The 20,686-nt window shown below is 47.5% G+C and overlaps 1 protein-coding gene across 1 annotated transcript in view; it reads left to right on the top strand.

Annotated features, from left to right (window-relative positions):
• Window positions 1–7,903: 7,903 nt before the first annotated feature.
• The window catches only part of UMODL1 (uromodulin like 1), a 92,550-nt gene continuing 79,767 nt past the window's right edge, over window positions 7,904–20,686 (top strand). The window contains exons 1-2 of the mRNA XM_064279741.1: window positions 7,904–8,386; window positions 16,244–16,486. Coding sequence (XP_064135811.1) covers window positions 8,086–8,386; window positions 16,244–16,486 — 544 coding nt within the window. The 5' untranslated portion in view covers window positions 7,904–8,085. The remainder of the gene's footprint in view (window positions 8,387–16,243; window positions 16,487–20,686) is intronic.

Consider the following 20,686-nt stretch of genomic DNA (forward strand, 5'->3'; position numbering starts at 1 on the left):
TATTCTTCACCAACACCACAATTCAAAGGCATCAATTCTTCTTCGGTCTTCCTCATTCATTGTCCAGCTTTCACATGCATTATGATGCAAATGAAAATACTATGGCTTGGGTCAGGCACACCTTAGTCTTCAAGGTGACATTTTTGCTCTTCAACTCTTTAAAGAGTTCATTTGCAGCAGATTTACCCAATGCAATGCATCTTTTGATTCCTTGACTGCTGCTTCCGTGGCTGTTGATTGTGGATCCAAGTAAAATTAAATCCTTGAGAACTTCAATCTTTTCTCTGTTTATCATTGCTCATTGGTCCAGTTGTGAGGATTTTTGTTTTCTTTATGTTGAGGTGCGATACATTCTGAAGAGAGATACTGCGTGGTTTAAAGTCAGGAAAGCTATGCATCAGGGTTGTATCCTTTCACCATGCCTATTCAGTCTGTATGCTGAACAAATAATCTGAGAAGCTGGACTATATGAAGAACAAGGCATCAGGATTGAAGGAAGACACATTCACAACCTGCGTTATGCAGATGACACAACCTTGCTTGCTGAAGGTGAAGAGGACTTGAAGCACTTACTGATGAAGATCAAAGACCACAGCCTTCAGTATGGATTACACCTCAACATAAAGAAAACAAAAATCCTCACAAATGGACCAATAAACAACACCATGATAAACGGAGAAAAGATTGAAGTTGTCAAGGATTTCATTTTGCTTGGATGCACAATCAACAGCCATGGAAGCAGCAGTCAAGAAATCAAAAGATACATTGCATTGGGCAAAGCTGCTGCAAAAGACCTCTCTAAGGTGTGGAAAAGCAAAGATGTCACCTTGAAGACTAAGGTGCGCCTGGCCCAAGCCATGGTATTTCCAATCCCCTCATATGCGTGCAAAAGCTGGACAACGAATGAGGGAGACTGAAGAAGAATTGAAACCTTTGAATTGTGGTGTTGGTGAAGAATACTGACTATGCCATGGACTGCCAAAAGAATGCCGAACAAATCTGTCTTGGAGGAAGTACAACCAGAATGCTCCTTAGGAGCAAGGGTGGGGAGGCTTCGTCTTACATACTTTGGACATGTTTTCAGGGGGGATCAATCCCTGGAAAAGGACATCATGCTTGGTAACGTACAGGGCCAGTGGAAAAGGGGAAGACTCTCAGCTAGATGGATTGACACAATGGCTGCAACAATGATCTCAAGCATAACAATGATTGTGAGCATGGCACAGGACTGGGCAGTGTTTTGTTCTGTGGTACATAAGGTCGCTATGAGTCAGAACCAACTCGATGCCACCTAACAACAAACAACAAATCTACATCACTGCTGCTAAACCCACCTCATTAACATCATAGAGAGAGGATTTACAACACAGGAAAATCACATCAGATGACAAAATGGCGGATAATCACAGAATACTGGGAATCATGGACTAGCTAAGTTGACACACATTTTTGGGTGATACAATTCAATCTCACAACAAGAATTTAAAAATTATTTACTGTGTTCATTGAATTGTTTCCAGTTCTTAATTTCCAAAATGCTTGGAGATTGAATGTTCTTTTTTCTTCTCAAAAGCAACAGCCTTACTCAAGTGAATTGTAACCTACTTTTTTGATTTGCTTTTAACCCCAACCCAACAGTGTTTGATGGAAAGATAATGTGGCTTGGGGTAGGGAGGCTTTCCACTCTTGACTACCTGAACGCCCCTGACCAATGATTAAAATGGGGAACGGTCCTCAAAAAACCCCTCTACTTAAAAAAAACTGATTGCAGTCAAGCCTATTCTGACTCATGGCGACCTGATGTGTTACAGAGTAGAACTGCTCCATGGGGTTTTCTTGGCTCCAATCTTTATGGAAGCAGATTGCCAGGTCTTTCTTGCATGCTGCTGCTGGGTAGGTTTGAACTGTCAACGTTTAGGTTAGTGACCTAGAGCAACCTGTTTGCATCACACAGGGACCTCCCTCAGCTTTAGGCTTAACTTACTTAGAATTCTTTAGCAGAAAAGTTTCTAATATGTGAACGTGTACACTCATTTTGGTTATTATTATGCTTTAGCTCAGATTATATTGGTCTTGGGGCAGTGGTGGTTCAGTGGTAGAATTCTCACCTTCCATGCTGGAGACCTAGGTTCCATTCCTGGCCAGTGCACAGCCCCCAGCCATCGATCAGTGGAGGCTTGCATGTTGCTATGATGCTGAATGGGTTTCAGCCAAAGAAAACCCTAAGGATCGGTATAGTCTGACCTGCCACTGATCATGTGGATGGCGCAGGACTGGACAGTGTTTCATTCTGTTGTGCCTGAGGTCACCGTGAGTGGGGGGCCGACTGGGTGGCAGCTGACAAAACAACGATGTATCAATTTTGTTTTATGATTTTTAAATCCACGTGATAATATCCATTATTGGGTGTAGAACAGCTCTGATCGTTCTAAAAGCACGGTGTTTCAACCTGTTCCAAGCAAGATGTCTAGTCATGGAGTGTGGATGCTGCTAAGGACCGAGCCTACCATGTTCCCACTCTATGGAAGCAAGGCCTTAGGTCCACCCTGAGGTCCAGAGGTGAGGACTGCCCAGGCTGTACAGATGAGCCAGAGTCCAGTCTAGAACCAGCACATCCAGCCTGTGCCTGGTGCTCTTTTTGCCAGACACGCTGCCTTCCATTGCCAAGTTCTCGGACTCTTATTCAGATATATTTTTGTGTCTTTAGCTGCATTAGCTTCTCCACAAGAAGCATTCTTTATTATAAAGCTGTTTATGAGGACCCAGGTCATTCCTGATCACAGTGTTTCTGCTCATATCACTAGCTTCTAAAGCTTATCCTTGATGCTCAGAACCTCAGCGTTGAAAGCAGAAGTGACCTTAGAAGGTATCTGAGTCTTCTGGTGCTGCTTGAACAGAAATGCCACAACCAGGTGCCTTTAATGCACAGAAATTTATTTTCTAACAGTATAAAAAAAAAATAATAAATTTTTTTTTTTTTTAAGGCTAGAATTCTGAATTCAGGGCACTGGCTCTAGGGGAAGGCTCTCTCTCTGTCCATTCTGGGGCAATACCCTTGTCTCAGCTTCTCTAGCTGGCCATCCATGGAGTTCCTGGGCCTGTAGACTGATCTGCTTCTGTCGTCTTAGATGATGTCCCTCATCCTCTCCTGCCTGTATTCTTCTATACACAATATGCTCTTTCCTATCTCAAAAGCGATTGACTTAAGACACACGGCCATTAATGTAAGAAAGGAAATGGTATTTCCAAATAGGATTACATCCACAAGCATAGGGGTTATGATTTACAACACATATTTTGGGGGAACACAATTCAATCCATACAAGAAGTCATCCCAGCCCATTCTTAGCTGGTGTGTAGCCCTCTTGAGATGATTTGACGGCTTTCACACCTTCCACCTGCATTTCATGACAGTAGAGACAGGTGCCTTTACAATGCTTTAGCACTCCAGAAGACTGTCCTATACAGTATTTTATTGGATTATCACAAAAAATTTAAAGTTTCACTTCTTACAAAATTAGAGGACATTAAACACTATTAAGAAAGCTTAGTTATTCCCATTTTCTAGGTAAGGAAACTGAGGCACAGAGAGGTTACAGTTACACAGCTGGTTGCTGGCAAAACTAGAACTGGACCAGGACGTCTGACTCCTAATCCCAGGCTTTCCCCCAGACTCCACTACGAGTGATGCAGGAAATGAAACAAACTAGGAGGCACTTGTTAGTCAGCCTTCCCAGGCTTATGAGCACCTTTGTCGCGAGGAGGCCTGGGGCCTGCAGTCCCACCCAGCAGCTCTCTGGTCACCTGGCGCCTCTTCTGGAAGTTTCCCTGCTCCTCCTCACCTTCCAGCCTGTTCCTTTGGGTCTTAGGGGCAGCGTCCCCGACTCTGTGCCGAACCCTCACTTTCCATCCAATCCCAGCAGGAGGGCAGTGTCCAAAGTGGAAAATGTAAAGAGCGGAACATCACGGATGTTATGATTTCAAAATGTTGAGCATTTGTAAAATTAAACACAAAAAGAAAACAAGACAAAAAGTTGTGTGTATGTATGTGTTTGTGTGTGATAGAGAGAGAAACAGAGAGAAGACAGACAGAGAGACAGAATAGTGAGAGAGCAAGAGTGAGACAGACACAGAGAGAGAAGAGAGAGAAAAAAAGAGAGAGGAGTGAGGAAGAGAGAGAGGCCAAGAGGGAGAAGGAAAGCAGTGGATGTGGAGATGGACAATGAAGAACAAATGTAAGGAATAAAAAGTGGTGGTGGGGGGACCCCTGAGAACTCTCCAGAAGGGTTTGAAGGGCTGTCACGCGGAGGAGTGCTGTAGGTTGGTGTCTGGTTCCTGAGGGAGGGCCAGGCCCCTCGGGTGTGGTAGCTCCAGGGAGGTGGAAGGAATTTTCTGGCAGAGACGTCGGCCAGCAGAAGCACTGTACCCCAGGATAGTGTCCTCTGTCCTCTTGTTTGGACAGACTTAGTTGGTGTCCTTTAGCTCCCCTGAGCCCATGTGCCATGTGAGGGGGAGTTCTGGGGGCTCCATGCCTTACACTCTGAGTAAGTTTGGGGCAAGGCTGGGAATCTGTATTTTCAATAAGCGTTCCCCTCTCCACCCCTGTGATTCCTTACCCACACCCAGAGAAACGCTGGTTTCCAGAACCAAAACAGTCAGAGAGGCTGCCTGGATTTGGCCGACTTTGGGCCAGATGACTTAGGCGCCTTCCAAATCCAGAGGTTGTACAATTTTATAAAGCTCCTTCCCGCTCTGCATTCTGTGCTTGATTGTTTCCCTGGAAATAATACCGACCCTGCCGACTCCTTAGAGATGAAGGCATTATGGACCCTACCACCTCCTGCTTCCTTTTCCCTTCACAGAGCAGAGCCCCCAGGCCCCTGAGACAGCTGGCCCTGTACCTGTCCTGAACCCCAAGTCCCCCCAGGCTCCATAGCCGGGATCCCAAGACCCATGCCCACCAGTTCAGCCCCCTTGGGTACTGTTTCTGTCTTCCATGAGTCACCACGTCCTAGTCTGTCCTGAGCCCCTATTGCCCTGAGTCTTGGACCATGTAAGGCAAGAGTGCAAACGGCATCCCCCTGCAGCCCGGCTGACTGGTGGTGGTGCTTTGACCGCAGTGTTGGGCCAGATTGGGGGGCCATGTCAGGGAGCATGGGCTGGGAGCAGTTAGCAAGGCCCTGCTTGCCATCCATGCCTCAGAGCAGTGGCGTGGGCCCCACAGCAGCTGTGCATGGCTGTCCCTCAGGCACACCTCCACATTCCAGAGTGTGTGACTGTGTGACTGTGCATGTGAGTATGAACATGTGTGAATATACGCACATAAATCTGTGTATGTGTACATGAGAATGTGTGTGGTACTTGCTGTGAGTGTGAACGTGTGTGGGTATGTGTATATGAGTGTGTGAACGTGTGTATGTATGTGCGTGCACATGTGTGAGAATGTGAGCGTATGAGTGTGTGAGTATATGTGAGTGTGGGACATGTGAGTGTATCTGTATGTATGTGAGTGTGCATGTGTGAAAATGTGATTGTGTGTGAGTGTGCATATGTGAGTGTGCACATGTGTGAGTGTGCTTGTATGTATCTGAGTGTGCACATGTGAGAATGTGTGCTCATGTGTGAGTGTGAACATGTGTGAGTTGTGTTAGTGTGTGTGCATGTTTGAGTGTGAACATGTGAGTGTGTGTGAACATGAATGCAGTGAGTCAGAGAGTGTGTGAATGTGTGCACGTGTGATTATGAATATGTGTGTGCGAGTGTGAACATGTGGGTGTATGAGTGTGTGAGTGCGCATATGTGAGACTGTGAGTGTATGAGTGTGTGTGTACCCTTAAAGCCGGCATTGCACACCTTCTGGTTCCCTTGGCTTCCTGTTCTCGGTCACTGTTTTAGGCAAGACGTTGGACTTAAGTGTACCAAGGACAGCAGCTCAGGGTCTTCGCTGGCCGGGGTCATGGCCCTGGACACAGTGCTGGGCACGGTGTCCTGGAGAGTTCACTCCCTGTGAGGTTATGGCTCAGTAGTTATTTTCTCCTCCCAGCGTTTACATGGAAAAGGCAAACGTGGAAAAACCCTCTGGCCGTCACGCAGAAAATATGCATAAATAATAACTGGAGGAAAATTCTGTGGATTAAACAAACACACATGGGCCTCTTTTCTTTGTGCCCATACGAGACGGAGGTGGAGGGAGAGACCAGCTAGAAAGACTCTGCCAGTTCTGAGTTTTAAAACACTATTCCTGAGTCTACCATCATTCGCATTTTATCCAAACGTTCATATATTATAGCAGCAAAAGTTTTGAAAGATGATACGCGGAGTATTTTGATACGGATTCATCCTGCATTTTTAAACATTGAGATTTACTTAAGTTATAATGCCTTTTCTATTTATTTTACTAGTGCTAATCGAATTTTATTTTCTTGGATATTATGGGAGGGCCTTGCAATTTATTCTTTTTTTCTTGAGACTTTTTTTAAACTTCTATTACAGTGCAATTTATGACTCAATCCTGCACAGTGTTGGTTTTCTATGTAGGGTGATGCCTTCTAAGGAAATTTGTCCTGCCGTACCCCTTAACTGCGTGATTATTTCCAGCTTCTTTTTTGGGTTCTTGTCACAGCATCTGTCATGTAGTTATTAACCAACGCAGCAGTTAATCACCTTAGAGATTAACCTGCCATGTTGACGATGTGGGAGTTAGGCTAGAAGGTCCCTTCTGCAAGAATTTTTTTTTTTTTAGTTTAGAAGACAAGGAAATTATACTTCTAAACCATACAGGCAAAATGGGTCTCTTACCCTTTTTTCAAAGCTTTCTTAGTCAATCCTAACTGGACCTTCTTCAGGGAATATTAAAAACTGTGCTTCAGTTTTAAATACTATGAATGTGTGTGAATCTCTGAGTGTGTGAATACGTGTGAGTGTTATGAATGTGTGTGAGTACATGTATGTGAGTGTGTGAACATGTGTGAGTGTACATACATGTGTGTTTGTGCAAGAGTGTGAGAGTGTGCATATATGGGTGTGTCCGTTTGTGTATGTGAGTGTGCATACATAGGTGTGCATTTGTGAGTGTGTGAGTATGAGTGTACATGTGAATGTGCCAGTTTGTGTATGTGAGTGTGCAATTGTGTATACATGAGTGAGTTTGTGAGTGTGCACACATGAGTGTGTGAGTGTGCATATACGAGTGTGTGAGTGTCAGTTTGTGTACGTGGGTGTGCATACATAAGTGTGAGCTTGTGAGTGTGTCCGTTTGTGTATGCGAGTGTGCACACAAGTGTGAGTTTGTGAGTGTGCATTTATGAGCATGTGAAAATTATCCATCAGTAGTGTGCCAACAAGGTAGCAAGGAGTCATCATGACCTCTAAAAGTATTTGATGTGAAATTTAAAAACCCATTTCACCTATAGCCTGATGTTAGCCGAAATAAAAAGCAAATCACCTCTAGTCCTATGACCCCCTAAAAATGTTTCCTTTTCCTACAACCTTTTCTTTCTAGATTTTTTTCCACATTTACATAATCTTACAGCGTCGAGATTCTCCTATAGAGGCAAAACCTGAGTTGCTTTTCTGACTCCACGTTGGCAAGTCTTTTTTGCATGCTGTCACCAAGTCTTCAGGCTGACAGTGTAAATGTCTATGCAACGTTGCACCCAGGTTCTGGGTGACGACTGGCTCACCCGTTCTCCTGTGGTTGTTCAGTTATGCAATTTCTGATTTAAAATCGTGATGAAGGATGAATAGATCTGTGACTCCCGCTTCGTCACCCTCGGATCCGTCCTCAGGAGGGGATTACTGGGTCAGGCACACTAACATCTTTACAGCCCTTGAGCTGTACTGACAAACTGTTTGAAAGCGCTTTTCTGAGTCTGATGGACCACTTTGATTTGATGCTGTTTTCTCCTGTCAGCTCAGAATGATCAGGTAAGAGAATACTTTGCGCTTGATGGAGGGAGTCAGATTCGGGTCTGAAATGTGTTTTTTGCGTAACCGTGAGATGGGATCTCACAATGGGGCCTGGGCCGTGGGGTACTCACCTTTCCTAAGAGATGCCATTTGTTTGGATTGAGAATAGGCTGTGACATGCAGGTGCCCCGGGGGACACGGCTGCGACAGTGGCAGGCGTTAATGAGCAAGCATAAGGGGCTGCTCCCAGTGTGCACTCCCTCTGAAACCATTGCCACCGCCAGCGGCACAGGGAACACAAGGTCCCTTTCTCCAGCTGGAGGCAGCTCAGGCCTCTGTGCTCCCGCTCAGGAGGGGCCGAGACAATTGTGTGGAGGCCTGGAGCCCACCGTACTCCAGACCATGCTCAGGACCCTTGGGATGGTCGCTCTGGTGCTGCTCCACGCTGCAGGCTTGGCCGAAGCCAGCAGCTTCACAGGTGAGGGGGCTTGGGCTGGTGCGGGTGGTTCTTGAGGAATGAGGGCTCCTTGGGTGTGATTGTGTGGGCATGTGTGTACATTGCATGTCTATGTATACACATGTGCACTGCACAGCATGCATGTGTGTGTGAATATGTGTACAAGTGTTGCATGCATGTGTGTGTGTGTTGGTATGTACGCTTACGTGTAGGTACATGTGTGCATGCCTGTGTGTGTACATGTGTACATGTGCGTGTCTGGAAGAAGCCTCTGCTCTTGATCAGACGGAACCTTGTTGGGTCACGGTGCTTTGAGCGGTGGTGCCTGTTCCTCCTTGGCCGAACTTCCCTGTGACCGACAAGAAGGTTGCGTGCACACTGCATATACAGCAGCAGGCCCCGAAGGTGACAAAAGCGTCATGTCAGCGTTTAGGAGGAAGGTTACTCTAATGGGAGGTCACCTCGGGGATTGTTATGGATTGAATTGTGTCCCCCCAAAATGTGTGTCAATTGGGCTGGGCCATGATTCCCAGTATTGTGTGATTGTCCACCATTTTGTCATCTGATATGATTTTCCTTTTTTTGCAAGTCCTACCTCTATAATGTTAACGAGGCAGGATTAGAGGCAGTTATGTTAATGAGGCAGGACTCAATCTACAACATTAGCTTGTATCTTAAACCAATCTGTTTTGAGATATAAAAGAGAGAAGCAAGCAGAGAGACACGGGGTCCTCATACCACCAAGAAACAAGAGCCAGGAAAATAGAGTGTTCTTTGGACCCGAGGTCCCTGGCCTGAGAAGCTCCTAGGATCACAGTAAGATTGATGATGAGCACCCTCCCCCAGGGGTTAAAAAAGCGAGAAAGCCTTCCCCTGGAGCTGGCACCCTGAATCGGTGACTTCTAGCCTCCCAGACTCTGAGAGAATAAATCTCTGTTAAAGCCAGCCACTTAGGTTATTTCTGTTACAGCAGCACTAGATAACTAAAACAGGGATATGGGGTGAAAATGCACGTTCTGAGTCAGCAGGCCAGGTAAGGCCCAGAACTCTGCATTTCTGCCAGAGATGCTAATGCTGCAGGTCCTTGGACCACACTGAGAGTAACAAGCTCCTGGAGACTCAGAATCCTGGTTCTCCTGAGCCTTCAGGGATTAAAGTCCTCAGTCAACAGAAACAGAGACCCCAGACCACAGGGCCCAGCCAGGGTGACATAGCTGGCCACGGGCAGAATTACGGCAGGGTTGGCCCTGACCCTCTGGCTCCTGGCTCCGACTTTCCTTCTCCCTCCAGGGAGGCAGGTTCATGAGGTGGACTCCCAAAGTCCAGCTTCGCCGCTCACTAGATGAACAACTCTGGGCTCCAACCATGGTTTCCTCATCGGTAAAACAGGGATGAAGATGATTGGCGGGGAAATGAGGGGCTCCACACAGTCACGCACCCAAAGGCTTAGGGAGGCACGAAGTTAACACGGTAGCTACTAAACAACAACGCTGAATTTCTGAAACGCCCGTGTCAGGGATTTGAGATCGCAAATCTGCCTTTAATCCTTTACCTCTTAAAAATCTTAGTTGGAAATTTAAAGAGATCCATTTTGTTTCTAAAATCAGCTTCACCTTTGTGCCAGTTTAACAACCTTTGTCCATAAACAGACTTTTGGTTAAGTTGTGACTTTTTTTTTACTTGATTTTTCCTTTGGGAGGGGTAAAGTATCAATCACACAGCTCAGTCGCAGAACTGGGTATCAAAAAGCTAGAGGGGATGTTGGGAGGCACCCAATGGCCCTTCAATGTCCACGGCTCCATTGTCCATGCAACAGAGAATCTCCAGGATTCGTCAGGGTGGTTGCACAGCTCTTAGCTCCGAGGGCCATAGAGCCTGTGTTGAATTCTCACTTTGTGCCAGGAACTTCCTTGATTTCATTTAGTTCTTCTACACCCCAGGGCACAGCTACTATTTCACAAATGACAAGGCCGGGCAGTGAAAGGCCATGAAAGGTATTCAGATTTGCACAGCCAGCATTTGTGCAGCTGTGGATAGATGTGGGTCTATCTGCCCCAGAGGCCACACCACCAAGAAAGCCCCCTGTCTCTGGCCCTAGAGCCCAGGACCCCAACTCTGCTCCGATGGTTCTTGAAGAGATTGGCTGAGTGGCAGGAGCTGAGCTCTGCCAAGAAGTCATGCCTGGAGATGAGAGTGTGGCCTTGGCAGAAGGTGCAAAAAAGAGTCAAACAGATCCCAAGCGCAGCTTCACAGGAGATGTGTGTTTGTGTGTGCATGTGTGTATGTGTGTGAGCACATGTGCATGTGTGTGTGTGAGCATGCATTGCCTGTGTGCATGTAGATGTGTGTGCATGTGTGTGTTGTGTATGCATATTGTATATGTGCATATGAGTGTGCATTGCTTGTGCGTGTGTGTAAAAATGACGTGGTGGAGGCATCTAACCTCCTCTAACTTTACAAGGAGGAAGGAGAATCAAGATCAACAGCCCAAGGCTGATTGCTATGAGGCGGAAGCCAGACATGTCTCCCCTCTCTGCCACTTTTACCAATTCTGACACCATCCTTCTCTCCCATGGCACTCCTTCTCTGCTGGGTTCCATAATTCATTCCAATGGCCACACAGACCTTACAGACAATACTCACTGTTATGGGGTTTATTAGGGAAATAACAGGTTACAATACACTCAGGATATAGTTCTTCCATGAGGACAGCCTCTCCTCAGCCATGCCCACAGGCATGCCCCTCTCTGGCCCCCCGCCTCTGCCCTGCTCCCGCAAGTATGACAGAGTTCTTTCAGCTCTGCTGATAGGTGTCCTGAGGCACACCACTCTGCCAGTAAGCGCCTGTCTGAAGGTACTCAGCTTTCTTGCTCTGTGGGCTGGCCCATTTCCTGCTGGTCTTCTGGTTCTGCTACTGCCATTTCTCTGCTGCTGCTTCTTGTTGTCTTTAGTGTTACAGCTCTCTCTCTCTCGGTCTGGTTCCAGGAGCTGCTCAGCACAGGGATCCCAGGTCCAAAGGATACACTCCGCTCCTGGCTCTTCTTCCTTAGTGGTGGTGAGATCCTTTCCTTCCACCTGTGGAAAGGCTCATTTTAAGCCTAGTGGAATGGCAAAACTGACCAATCCCTTTGGTGGGTCACAATTACCCTATTTGCATAGCTCCATCCAATCACTTGGGTGGGAGTTACAAGCCCAGGGTGAGAAAGGTCATATAAAAGCTATCCATCACACCGCAGTGTGTGCATACATGTGTACATGCGTGTATGTGCTCATGAGTGTGCATATGTCTTTCTGTATATGCATTTGCATGTGTGTGTATAAGTGTGTGTGTGTGTATACATGCGTATGCATGTGTGTGCATGTGTGCATGTGTGTCTGGAGGAGGGCTCTGTTAATGATCAGATGGAAACCATGGAGCCACAGCGGCTCTCTAGAGACAAGGAACTGTAAACTTAATTAACGTGCTTGGCACCTCATCTCAAGTTAAGATGAAAAACAAAACAATGTTCACTTTTAGCTCGCTGCCTTCTCAATGCTGATATCCTTGGGGCTTTGTCTTGTTCTCTGTGGTTACTAAAGTAGTGACCACGTTCATTAACACCCATTTTCTCCAGCCTTATCCAGCCACTGATGAGCTCTTTGCCAGGCTGCTGTGCTCTGAGGAGGTGGATTTTCTCTTTCTTCCACCCACATAATGAGGAGCCTCCCCTTTCTTCCCAAAGCTCTCTGTAACTGGCCCCTTTGGTGAAGACAATAGCGAGTTTTCTCCTCAGGGAGTCCCTGCTGACCCAAAGGTGGCTGGGCTGTGATTCTGGGAGTCCCAACGGCATGGCTGCTGTTGCTTGTGGAATAGGCTCACTTGGGCAAGTGTATGCCTCTTACACTCTGCCCAGTGTGGTCTCTCTCTTTGCCTTGCCTGAGGTGGAGGGGTGATTGTTATTTCAGCCGCCACCGTGGGGTTCCTCCCACAGATATCCAGCTACTCACTGGGCATATAAACTATATTATTGAGTTCCTCCATACTAGATACACAGTCTAGAAAACCTTAGAGCTTGCCTTAGTCTCCTAGCGCTGCTGTTACACAAACAGGTGGCTTTAAAGAACAGAAATTAATTTTCTCAGGGTTGTCTGAGTTCTAGAAGTCCAATCAGAGCCTCAGCCCTGTCAGTTCCTTCATCGTGGGCGGCTCCTGGTGTTCCTTGGTTCTCGGTAATCCTCACAAGGCACCTGTGTGCGTGTATCTGTGTCTGATCTGCTCTTTTTAGAGCCCAGGTTAGGCCTACTCTGGTATGGCCTCAATTGACTAAGTGGTTATATTACATTAGGATCACACTGTGGAGCCTTACATCCACGGGTATAGAGGCTAGGATTCTGTCTTAGTCATCTAGTGCTGCTATAACAGAAATACCACAAGTGGATGGCTTTAACAAAGAGAAATTTAGTCTCTCACAGTCCAGGAGGCTAGAAGTCCTAATTCAGGATGCCAGCTCCAGGGGAAGGCCTTCTCTCTCTGTCGGCTCTGGGGGAAGGTCCTTGTCATCAGTCTTCCCTGTTCGAGGAGCTTCTCAGCACAGGGACCCCAGGTTCAAAGGATGGGCTATTCTCCTGGCTCTTGTTTCCTGGTGGTATGAAGACCCTGTCTCTCCACTTGCTTCTCTTTTTATATCTCAGAAAAGATTGACTTAAAACACAACCTAATCTTGTAGATTGAGTCCTGCCTCATTAACATAACTGACACTAATCCCACCTCATTAACAGCATGAAACCCATTGCCATCAAGTAGATTCCGACTCATAGGGACCCTATAGGACAGAGTAGAACTGCCCCATATGGTTTCCAAGGAGCGCCTGGTGGATTCGAACCGATGACCTTTTGGTTAGCAGCAGTAGCTCTTAACCACTATGCCATTAACATCATAGAGGTCAGATTTACAGCACATAGGGAAATCATATCAGATGACAAAATGTTGGACAATCAAACAACACTGGGAATCATGGCCTAACCAAGTTGACACACATTCTGGTGGGACACAATTCAACCCATAACAGAGCTCTGAAGTTGAATATCTGAAAATACATGAGAAAGTCAAACCACTGGCCTTAGTTTCGTAGTGCTACTGTAACAAAAAAATACCACAAGTGGATGGCTTTCAAGAACTAGAATTTATTGTATTCCAGTTTTGGAGGCTAGAAGTTCAAATCAGGGTGTTGGCTTTACTGGAAGGTCCCTCCTTGCGGGTAGCCCTGGGCGTTCCTTCGTGCTCCTTGGGTTGTTGAGGGATGTTCTTATGGCCTCTGTCTTCCTCCTGAATATGTCTGTGTCTATTTTGTTTTGTTTTGTTTTTTAATAACTCAGAAGCGATTAGGTTTAGGACCCACCCTACTGTGGTATGGCCCTGTTAACATAACAAAAGGAAAACTTTACTTCCAAAAAGGGTTACATCCAGAGGTTCAGGGGCTAGGATCTCAACATATATTTTGGGGAAAACAAGTCAACCCATAACACCATTCATTCATCCTGCACTGAAAGCCCACGTATACAGAGAGCCCCCTGCTAGGTGCTAAGGGGGAGGGAGAGGACACCCACGGTTCCTGCCTCAGAAGGCAACAGAGGCTCCCTGGGGAGATGGGGAGCCCCAGGAACCAAACGGAGACAGTTCATGACAAAGAGGCGCAGGGCCGGTGAATGTGATACATGACGCAGGGTCTTGAGAATCATGCAACCATGTTGATGAAGGATAGTTGGGTGGTTGTGCACAAGAAATGGGCTTCCAGATGACAGGCGCTTAGGGCAGACTAAGGGGAACTTTATACTCATCCTACCTGTGGCATAGAGGGGCACGCTCCTTCTCTGATGGCAACAGTAACCATCTGTCATGGATTCGTTACTGAACCCAGAAAGGTGGGTCCTTGTCTGGTGCACTCAGACTTGCAAGTTACCTGGACACCGGTTGCTGAGAAAAAGAAAGTAACTTTATTGCAGTGTGCAGAGCAAGGAGCTGGGAGGAAGTTCCTCAGATCTGGCTCAGATTTGGGCAGCAAAACGGCAGCTGCACAGGTGTTCTGGGGAGGGAAAACTCTAGAAGGAGGCCAGGAAACTGGAGGCGACTGGTTCTTGTGGGCCACTTGCTTCAAATAGGGTCCGGGTGATGATTTTCCTTCTGATTTGTTCCTCCTGTTGCTGTGTCCTCTGTTGAGGTCAATTACCAGTAACAGCTGGGCCTTCTGCGCATGTGGGGCAGGCCAAATCTGATTTGTGTTAGTTTAAGGACTCTGGAAATTTACTGGCATTGGAAAAGTCAGGTTACAGATTGAATTGTGTCCTCCCAAAATATGTGTCAGGGTGGCTAGGCCATGACTCTTGGTATTGTATGATTATCCACCATTATGTTATCTGATATGACTTTCTTATGTGTCGTAAATCCTATATCTATGGTGTTAAATGAAGTGGGATTAACGGCAGTTATGTTAATGTGGACTCAGCCTACAAGATTAGGTTGTGTCTTAAGTCGATCTCATTTGAGATATAAAAGAGAAGCGAGCAGAGAGACGTGGGGACCTCGTACCACCAAGAAAGCAGTGCCAGGAGAAAAGTGCGTCATTTGGACACAGGGTCCCTGTGCGGAGAAGCTCCTAGACCAGGTGAAGACTGATGACAAAGACCTTCACCCAGAGCCAACAGAGAGAGAAAGCCTTCCTCTGGAGCTGGCATCCTGAATTCAGACTTCTAGTCTCCTAGTCTGTGAGAAACTAAATTTCTCTTTGTTAAAGCCATCCACTTGTGGTATTTCTCTTTTGGCAGCAGTAGATAACTAAGACACCATCCAACCAAACTTGGTCATCTGTAAATCTCCTCACACTTGCTTTAAATATTGACTGACTTTTCACCTCATTCCAAAAAAGATTTCATTGTCCCTTATGCCCTGCACATAGTAAGCCTTCAGGAGATATTTATTGAGGGGATTGTTGCATGTTCATTTCAAAGATGATGGGTCTGAGGCTCATGGAGATTAAGAGATGTGCCTGAGATCCCACAGTCTATGGAACTGGAACCCAGGAAGCAGAGGGACAGGGACCCCAGGGTTTTGATTCTAAGTCTGTGTTCTTGCTTCAGCATTTTGTCAGACGCTAGGCTGGGAGAGAAGACCCTGGGGGGTGCAAACAGTGAACATGCTCAGCGGCTAACCAAAACGTGGTGGTTCAAGTCCACCCAGAAGTGCCTTGGAAGAAAAGCCTGGTGATCTACTTCCAAAAAATCACCCACTGAAAACCCTATGGAGCACATTCTACTCTGACACACCTGGGATCGCTGTGAGTCAGGGTTGAATTAACAGCAGCTGACTGGCCGCAAGAAGCACAAGTTGGGCTCAGGGTGGTAGCGCCACACTCTGCAAAAGAGGATATCTTAGAAGCTGGTCTATTTTATGCTTTATTCTTTCTGGTTTACACTACCGTATTTTTTACGCAAATAACACATGACTTCTACATTTGTTTGACAACTGATCCCTCCACCAGTGAGATATTTTTGTAAGCGTCACTATGCCAATTCATACTGTAAAAAAAAAATTTTTTTTTTTTTTTAAAGTACAGTAGCTTATAAAAATACCTCATAGTGGGGAGGGAGCAGGTGGCAAACAAACATAGAAGGTGTGTGTTATTTCCCTAAAAATACAGTAATGTAAGAAGACATTCTCAGAGTGCTTGAAGACAAAGGTCCTAGAGAAAGGGCCGGTGGGCAGGTTCTGAGCGGTTTGCCAAGTGCTTCTTGCTTTTGCAGAAGGGGAGGTGAACCATTCATATCGACTTGACTCTGGTGTTTATTTCTTTCTTTAGCTCCTCGGTCTTCCCTTACTTACCTCTCTTCCTCCCTCCCTCTTAGAAAAAGGCCTCTCCTTGTTGAGCTACCAGCTGTGTAACTACCAAGTGACCCAGAATGTCCAGAAGGTGGTGTCCTTCCAGGCGTCCTCCTCAACCAACACTTCCTGTGGCGGGTGGATCCCATGGCAGTGGTGCTCCAAGACCATTTACAGGACACAGTACCTGGCAGTGGAGGTCCCCAAGACCAGGAATGTGACCGACTGCTGCCAAGGATATGAGCAGCTGGGCCTCTACTGCGTCCTGCGTAAGTCCCAGAACTAGGGTGGGGTAGGGATGAGCTCTGGCTTATAACCCTCCCTGGGGACTCACAGTGATTCACTGGGGTAGTCACTGTTCACGCCCATTAGCCTGGAATGTGCTAGAACCGTCTAGAACACTGGTTCTCTGACTTGGCTGTGCATCAGGATCACCTGGAGGGTGTGTTAAAACACAGTTTTCTGGGTCCCACCCCCAGATTTCTGGTGCACTGGGTCAGGGGTGAAATACAGATAGTCCCTGACTTACGACAGCGTTCCGTTCCAGGCTGTAAAGTCGGTTCTGACGTAAGTCAAATACCTTTTTTTTTTTTTTTTTTAGTTTCATTATTATTACCTTTTATTATCAATATTTTTATAAATCCAATCTTTGAACATCTGTGAGTGAACATCTGAGAATAACATCAGCAAATTACTCTCTGCAACACTATATACAGTACCTATTACTAACGATAAAATGTACAAAAGAAAGAAAGAAAAAAAAAGCAGATGGTTGTAAGTGTGGTTCATTATAACTTGAATAGGTGGTAAGTCAGGAACTACCTGAATAAGAATTTGCATTTCTAACAAGTTCCCAGGGGTGGCTACGGCTGCTGAGGGGGCACCCTTTGAGAACCTCTCTTCTGGAGCAATGATTCTCAGACTCACACTGAAGGACCCTGGGCAGCTTAGAAACACCAGTGCCTGGGTCCGGCCCTCAGAGTTTGGGACGTAATCGGTCTGAGGTGTAGCTTGCATATCGAGTTTTTTAAAAGCTCCCTGAAGCAATTCCAATGAGCAGCTCAGTTTGAGAACCTGAGTTGCAATCTCTTCTAGAGTCATGTTCAGCCTTGCTTTATGAACGCTGGCAGCAGAACGTTTGATCACATGAAATCCTCATGTGAATTCCAAAATACAAAATAGATGGGAGGGATGCCTTGCCCCCCACCTTAACCCCCAGGCACCTTGGCGGAACCGTCAGTTATCAGTGATTTGAAAGTTGCTGCCTGTAAGATTCTTGGGGCCAGGGTACCAGTGAGGCAGGGCTGGGCAGGGGTCTGGGTTCCCTCTTTCTTGGCATGAAGGGAACTTTCTAGGTGATCACTTTCAAGGGGAGGTATGTGTGTGTTTGCACAAGTGTGTTGGTGGGGGGCAGGATGGTAATAGTTAATTTTGACCCAACACCAGACCTACAATGAATTTCTCTTCAGTGAGAAGATGCCCCCATGCTGGAGCGGGAGTGAGAAGGGGTGGATCAGTGAGATGTCAGTGTCCCATCCCAAGATAGGAAAGAGCAGAAAGCCCAGCTCTGGGAGCCCAGGACGGGGTCCCAGATGACCCCCTGTGTCCTGAGGCCAGGACAAAGGTGTGGACACACACTTCTCCTGACTCCTTCCCAAAGCAGGGGTTCAAGTTGTTGAGTCTTGGGTCAGCGCAGACCCTGCAGAGTGCCACGTCGCCTTGGCACACCGAGTCACCTTGAGCATATTTCCTAGGGCACAGGGATGAGGACATTTTTTATTGAACCCCTCAGAGGGCCCTGATGACTCAGGTTTGAGCAGTTTGACAGGAGGAGTCCCTGGATGGTGCAAAGGGTTAAACTGCTTGGCTGCCAAATGGAAGGCTGGAGGTTCGAGCCTGCCCAAAGTCTCCTTGAAAGAAAGACCTGGCTATTTACTTCTGAAAAATCAGCCGTAGAAACGCAATGGAACACAGTTCTGCTCTGACACACGTGGGGTCACCGTGAGTCAGAGTTGACTCAATGGCAATGGGTTTGTTTTTTTTTTTTTTGGTTGGCGCCAGCTGACCTCAGGTCCACCTGTTTGGATCCTGGTCCCTGTTCCTGATGGCTCCTGTCTTAGTCATCTAGTGCTGCCATAACAGAAATACCACAACTGGATGGCTTTAACAGAGAGAAATTTATTTTCTCACGGCCTAGTAGGTTACAAGTCCAAATTCAGGGTGCCAGCTCCAGGGGAAGGTTTTCTCTCTGTCAGCTCTGGAGGAAGGTCCTTGTCCTCAATCTCCCCCTGGCCGAGGAGCTTCTCAACTGCAGAGACCCATGTCTAAAGAACACGCTGTGCTCCTGGTGCTGCTTTCTTGGTGGTATGAGGTCCCTAACTCTCTGCTTGCTTCCCTTTCATCTCTTGAGAGATAAAAGGTGGTGCAGGCACACCCTAGGGAAGCTCCCTTTACCTTGGATCAGGGATGAGACCTGGGTAAGGGTGGTGTTACAATCCCACCCTAATCCTTTTAACCAACGGGCAGAGATTATGATGGACAACACACAGGGAAATCACAAAATGGAGGACAAGCACACATGGCCTAACCAAGCTGACACACATTTTTAGGGGACACAATTCAATCCATTACAGTTCCCTAAAGGGGGCTTGCAAGGAGAGGCTCCCCCAAGTCTCTGTCTCTGGCTGGCCACCCCAGGTGCTGAGTCCAAGCCACCCCCTTCCTGTCCCCCTAGGGCTATAGGAGTACAGGGTGGGAATCTGGGGTGCCGTTGCGCTGCTGCCTGCCGGGGGAGCAGCCTCTTTTGCTGGGGAGTGGGTGGAGTAAGACCATATTGGGGTGCACTCACTGCTGTGAAGGCCTCAGGCCATGGCACCTTAGTATCGACAGTATAGGCCTTGCAGCCAAGCAGCCGTAGGGCAGAGTCCAGCTTTCCACTGCCTGGCACCTGTGTGTGAGCAACCACACTTCTTGCCTGTCAGCTGTAGTCAGGTCTACAAGGTCATGGCCCAAAGGGCTGGAAAGGGTCCTCAGGACGTGCTAACCAGTGGCTTGGTCCTACCCCAGCTCTTCCATACCACAACTGCCAATTATGCTAAGGTTATTACCAGTACCAGCTGCTGTCGAGTCGACTCCGATGTGTGGCGACCTCATGTGTGTCAGAGTAGAACTGAACTTACAGGGCTTTCGGTGGCTAATCTTTTGAAACTGAATGCCAGGCCTTTCTTCCACTAGCAGCCTTAGCATCCAACCTTTCCGCTAGCAGCTGAATGCATCAACCATTTGTAACACCCAGGGACTCCACCCGGACCCTGACCTTTCTGTAAAACATGCCACCTTGGTACACCAGCCCTCTTGCTGGGTGACAGGGTTGGCCCCCCCACCACCTGTCCCCATCCTTCTCTCCTCAATAAACAAACCACGGGAGATGCCTCCTCTGGACACCAACTCCAATTTTAGTGCTTGGGCACCTTTAATTAGGCACTCTCTGAGATGAAGAGAGAGCGAGAACATTTTAATTAGACAGTCCCAAAGGCAAGAAGGGGGCCCTGGCTTTGGGAGCTGTAGTGACGGTGTGGCTGGTGCAGGGAGGGGGACACAGTGAGGGACGGTGATGAGGGGGCAAGGGCGCTGGGGGGGGGTGGGGAGCTCCAGGACCGCAAGAAAGGTGGGTGTGCCCAAAGGCCCTGCTCTCAGGGGTGCGGCTGCCACGGCTCTTGGGTCTTGGAAGGGCCCCTGTAATGGCAGTGGACAGGAGCCCAGGAGGACAGAGGGAGGAATGGAGGAGAAGGAGAGGGAGTGTTGAGTGACTGAGACCATCCTGTGCAACTGGCCTTGCAGGGGACTCCTCCTTCCCTCGGCCAGAGGAGGGGAGCCATTGCAGCTCTGCAGACATGGGGGACACAGGCTGGGAGGCAGGAAACTCGACCACCATTACACAGGCAGGGAGAGGCAAACTGGAGGTTGGGGTCTTGCTGACCTCCAGTCGAGATTTTTCCCAGCTTACCGAGCTCCACCTGGATGTGGAGGGGTTTATGGTATTTGAGGGACGTAGACTCCCAGGTGGTGCAAACCATTAAATGCTCAGATGCTAACTAAAAATTTGGTGGTTTGAGTCCACCCAGAGGCACCTGGGAAGACAGGCCTGGCTACTTACTTCTGAAAGATCAGCCACTGAAAACACTGTGAAGTGCAGCTCTCCTCTGACACACATGGGAATGCCGTAACTTAGGATCAATTCAACGACAATGGGTTTGGGTTTTTTGGGGTTTTTGGGAGGGGTGCAAATGGTTAACAGGCTTGGCTGCTAACTGAAAAGTTGGAGGTTCGGGTTCACCCAGAGGCACCTCGGAAGAAAGGCCTGGTGATCTACTTCCGAAAAATCAGCCATTGAAAACCCGGTGGAGCACAGCTCTGCTCTGACAACATGGGGTTTCCGTGAGTCAGATTCACTCCATGGCAACTGTTTC

This window comes from Loxodonta africana, chromosome 2 (assembly GCF_030014295.1).
Source record: "Loxodonta africana isolate mLoxAfr1 chromosome 2, mLoxAfr1.hap2, whole genome shotgun sequence".
Lineage (NCBI taxonomy): Eukaryota > Metazoa > Chordata > Mammalia > Proboscidea > Elephantidae > Loxodonta > Loxodonta africana.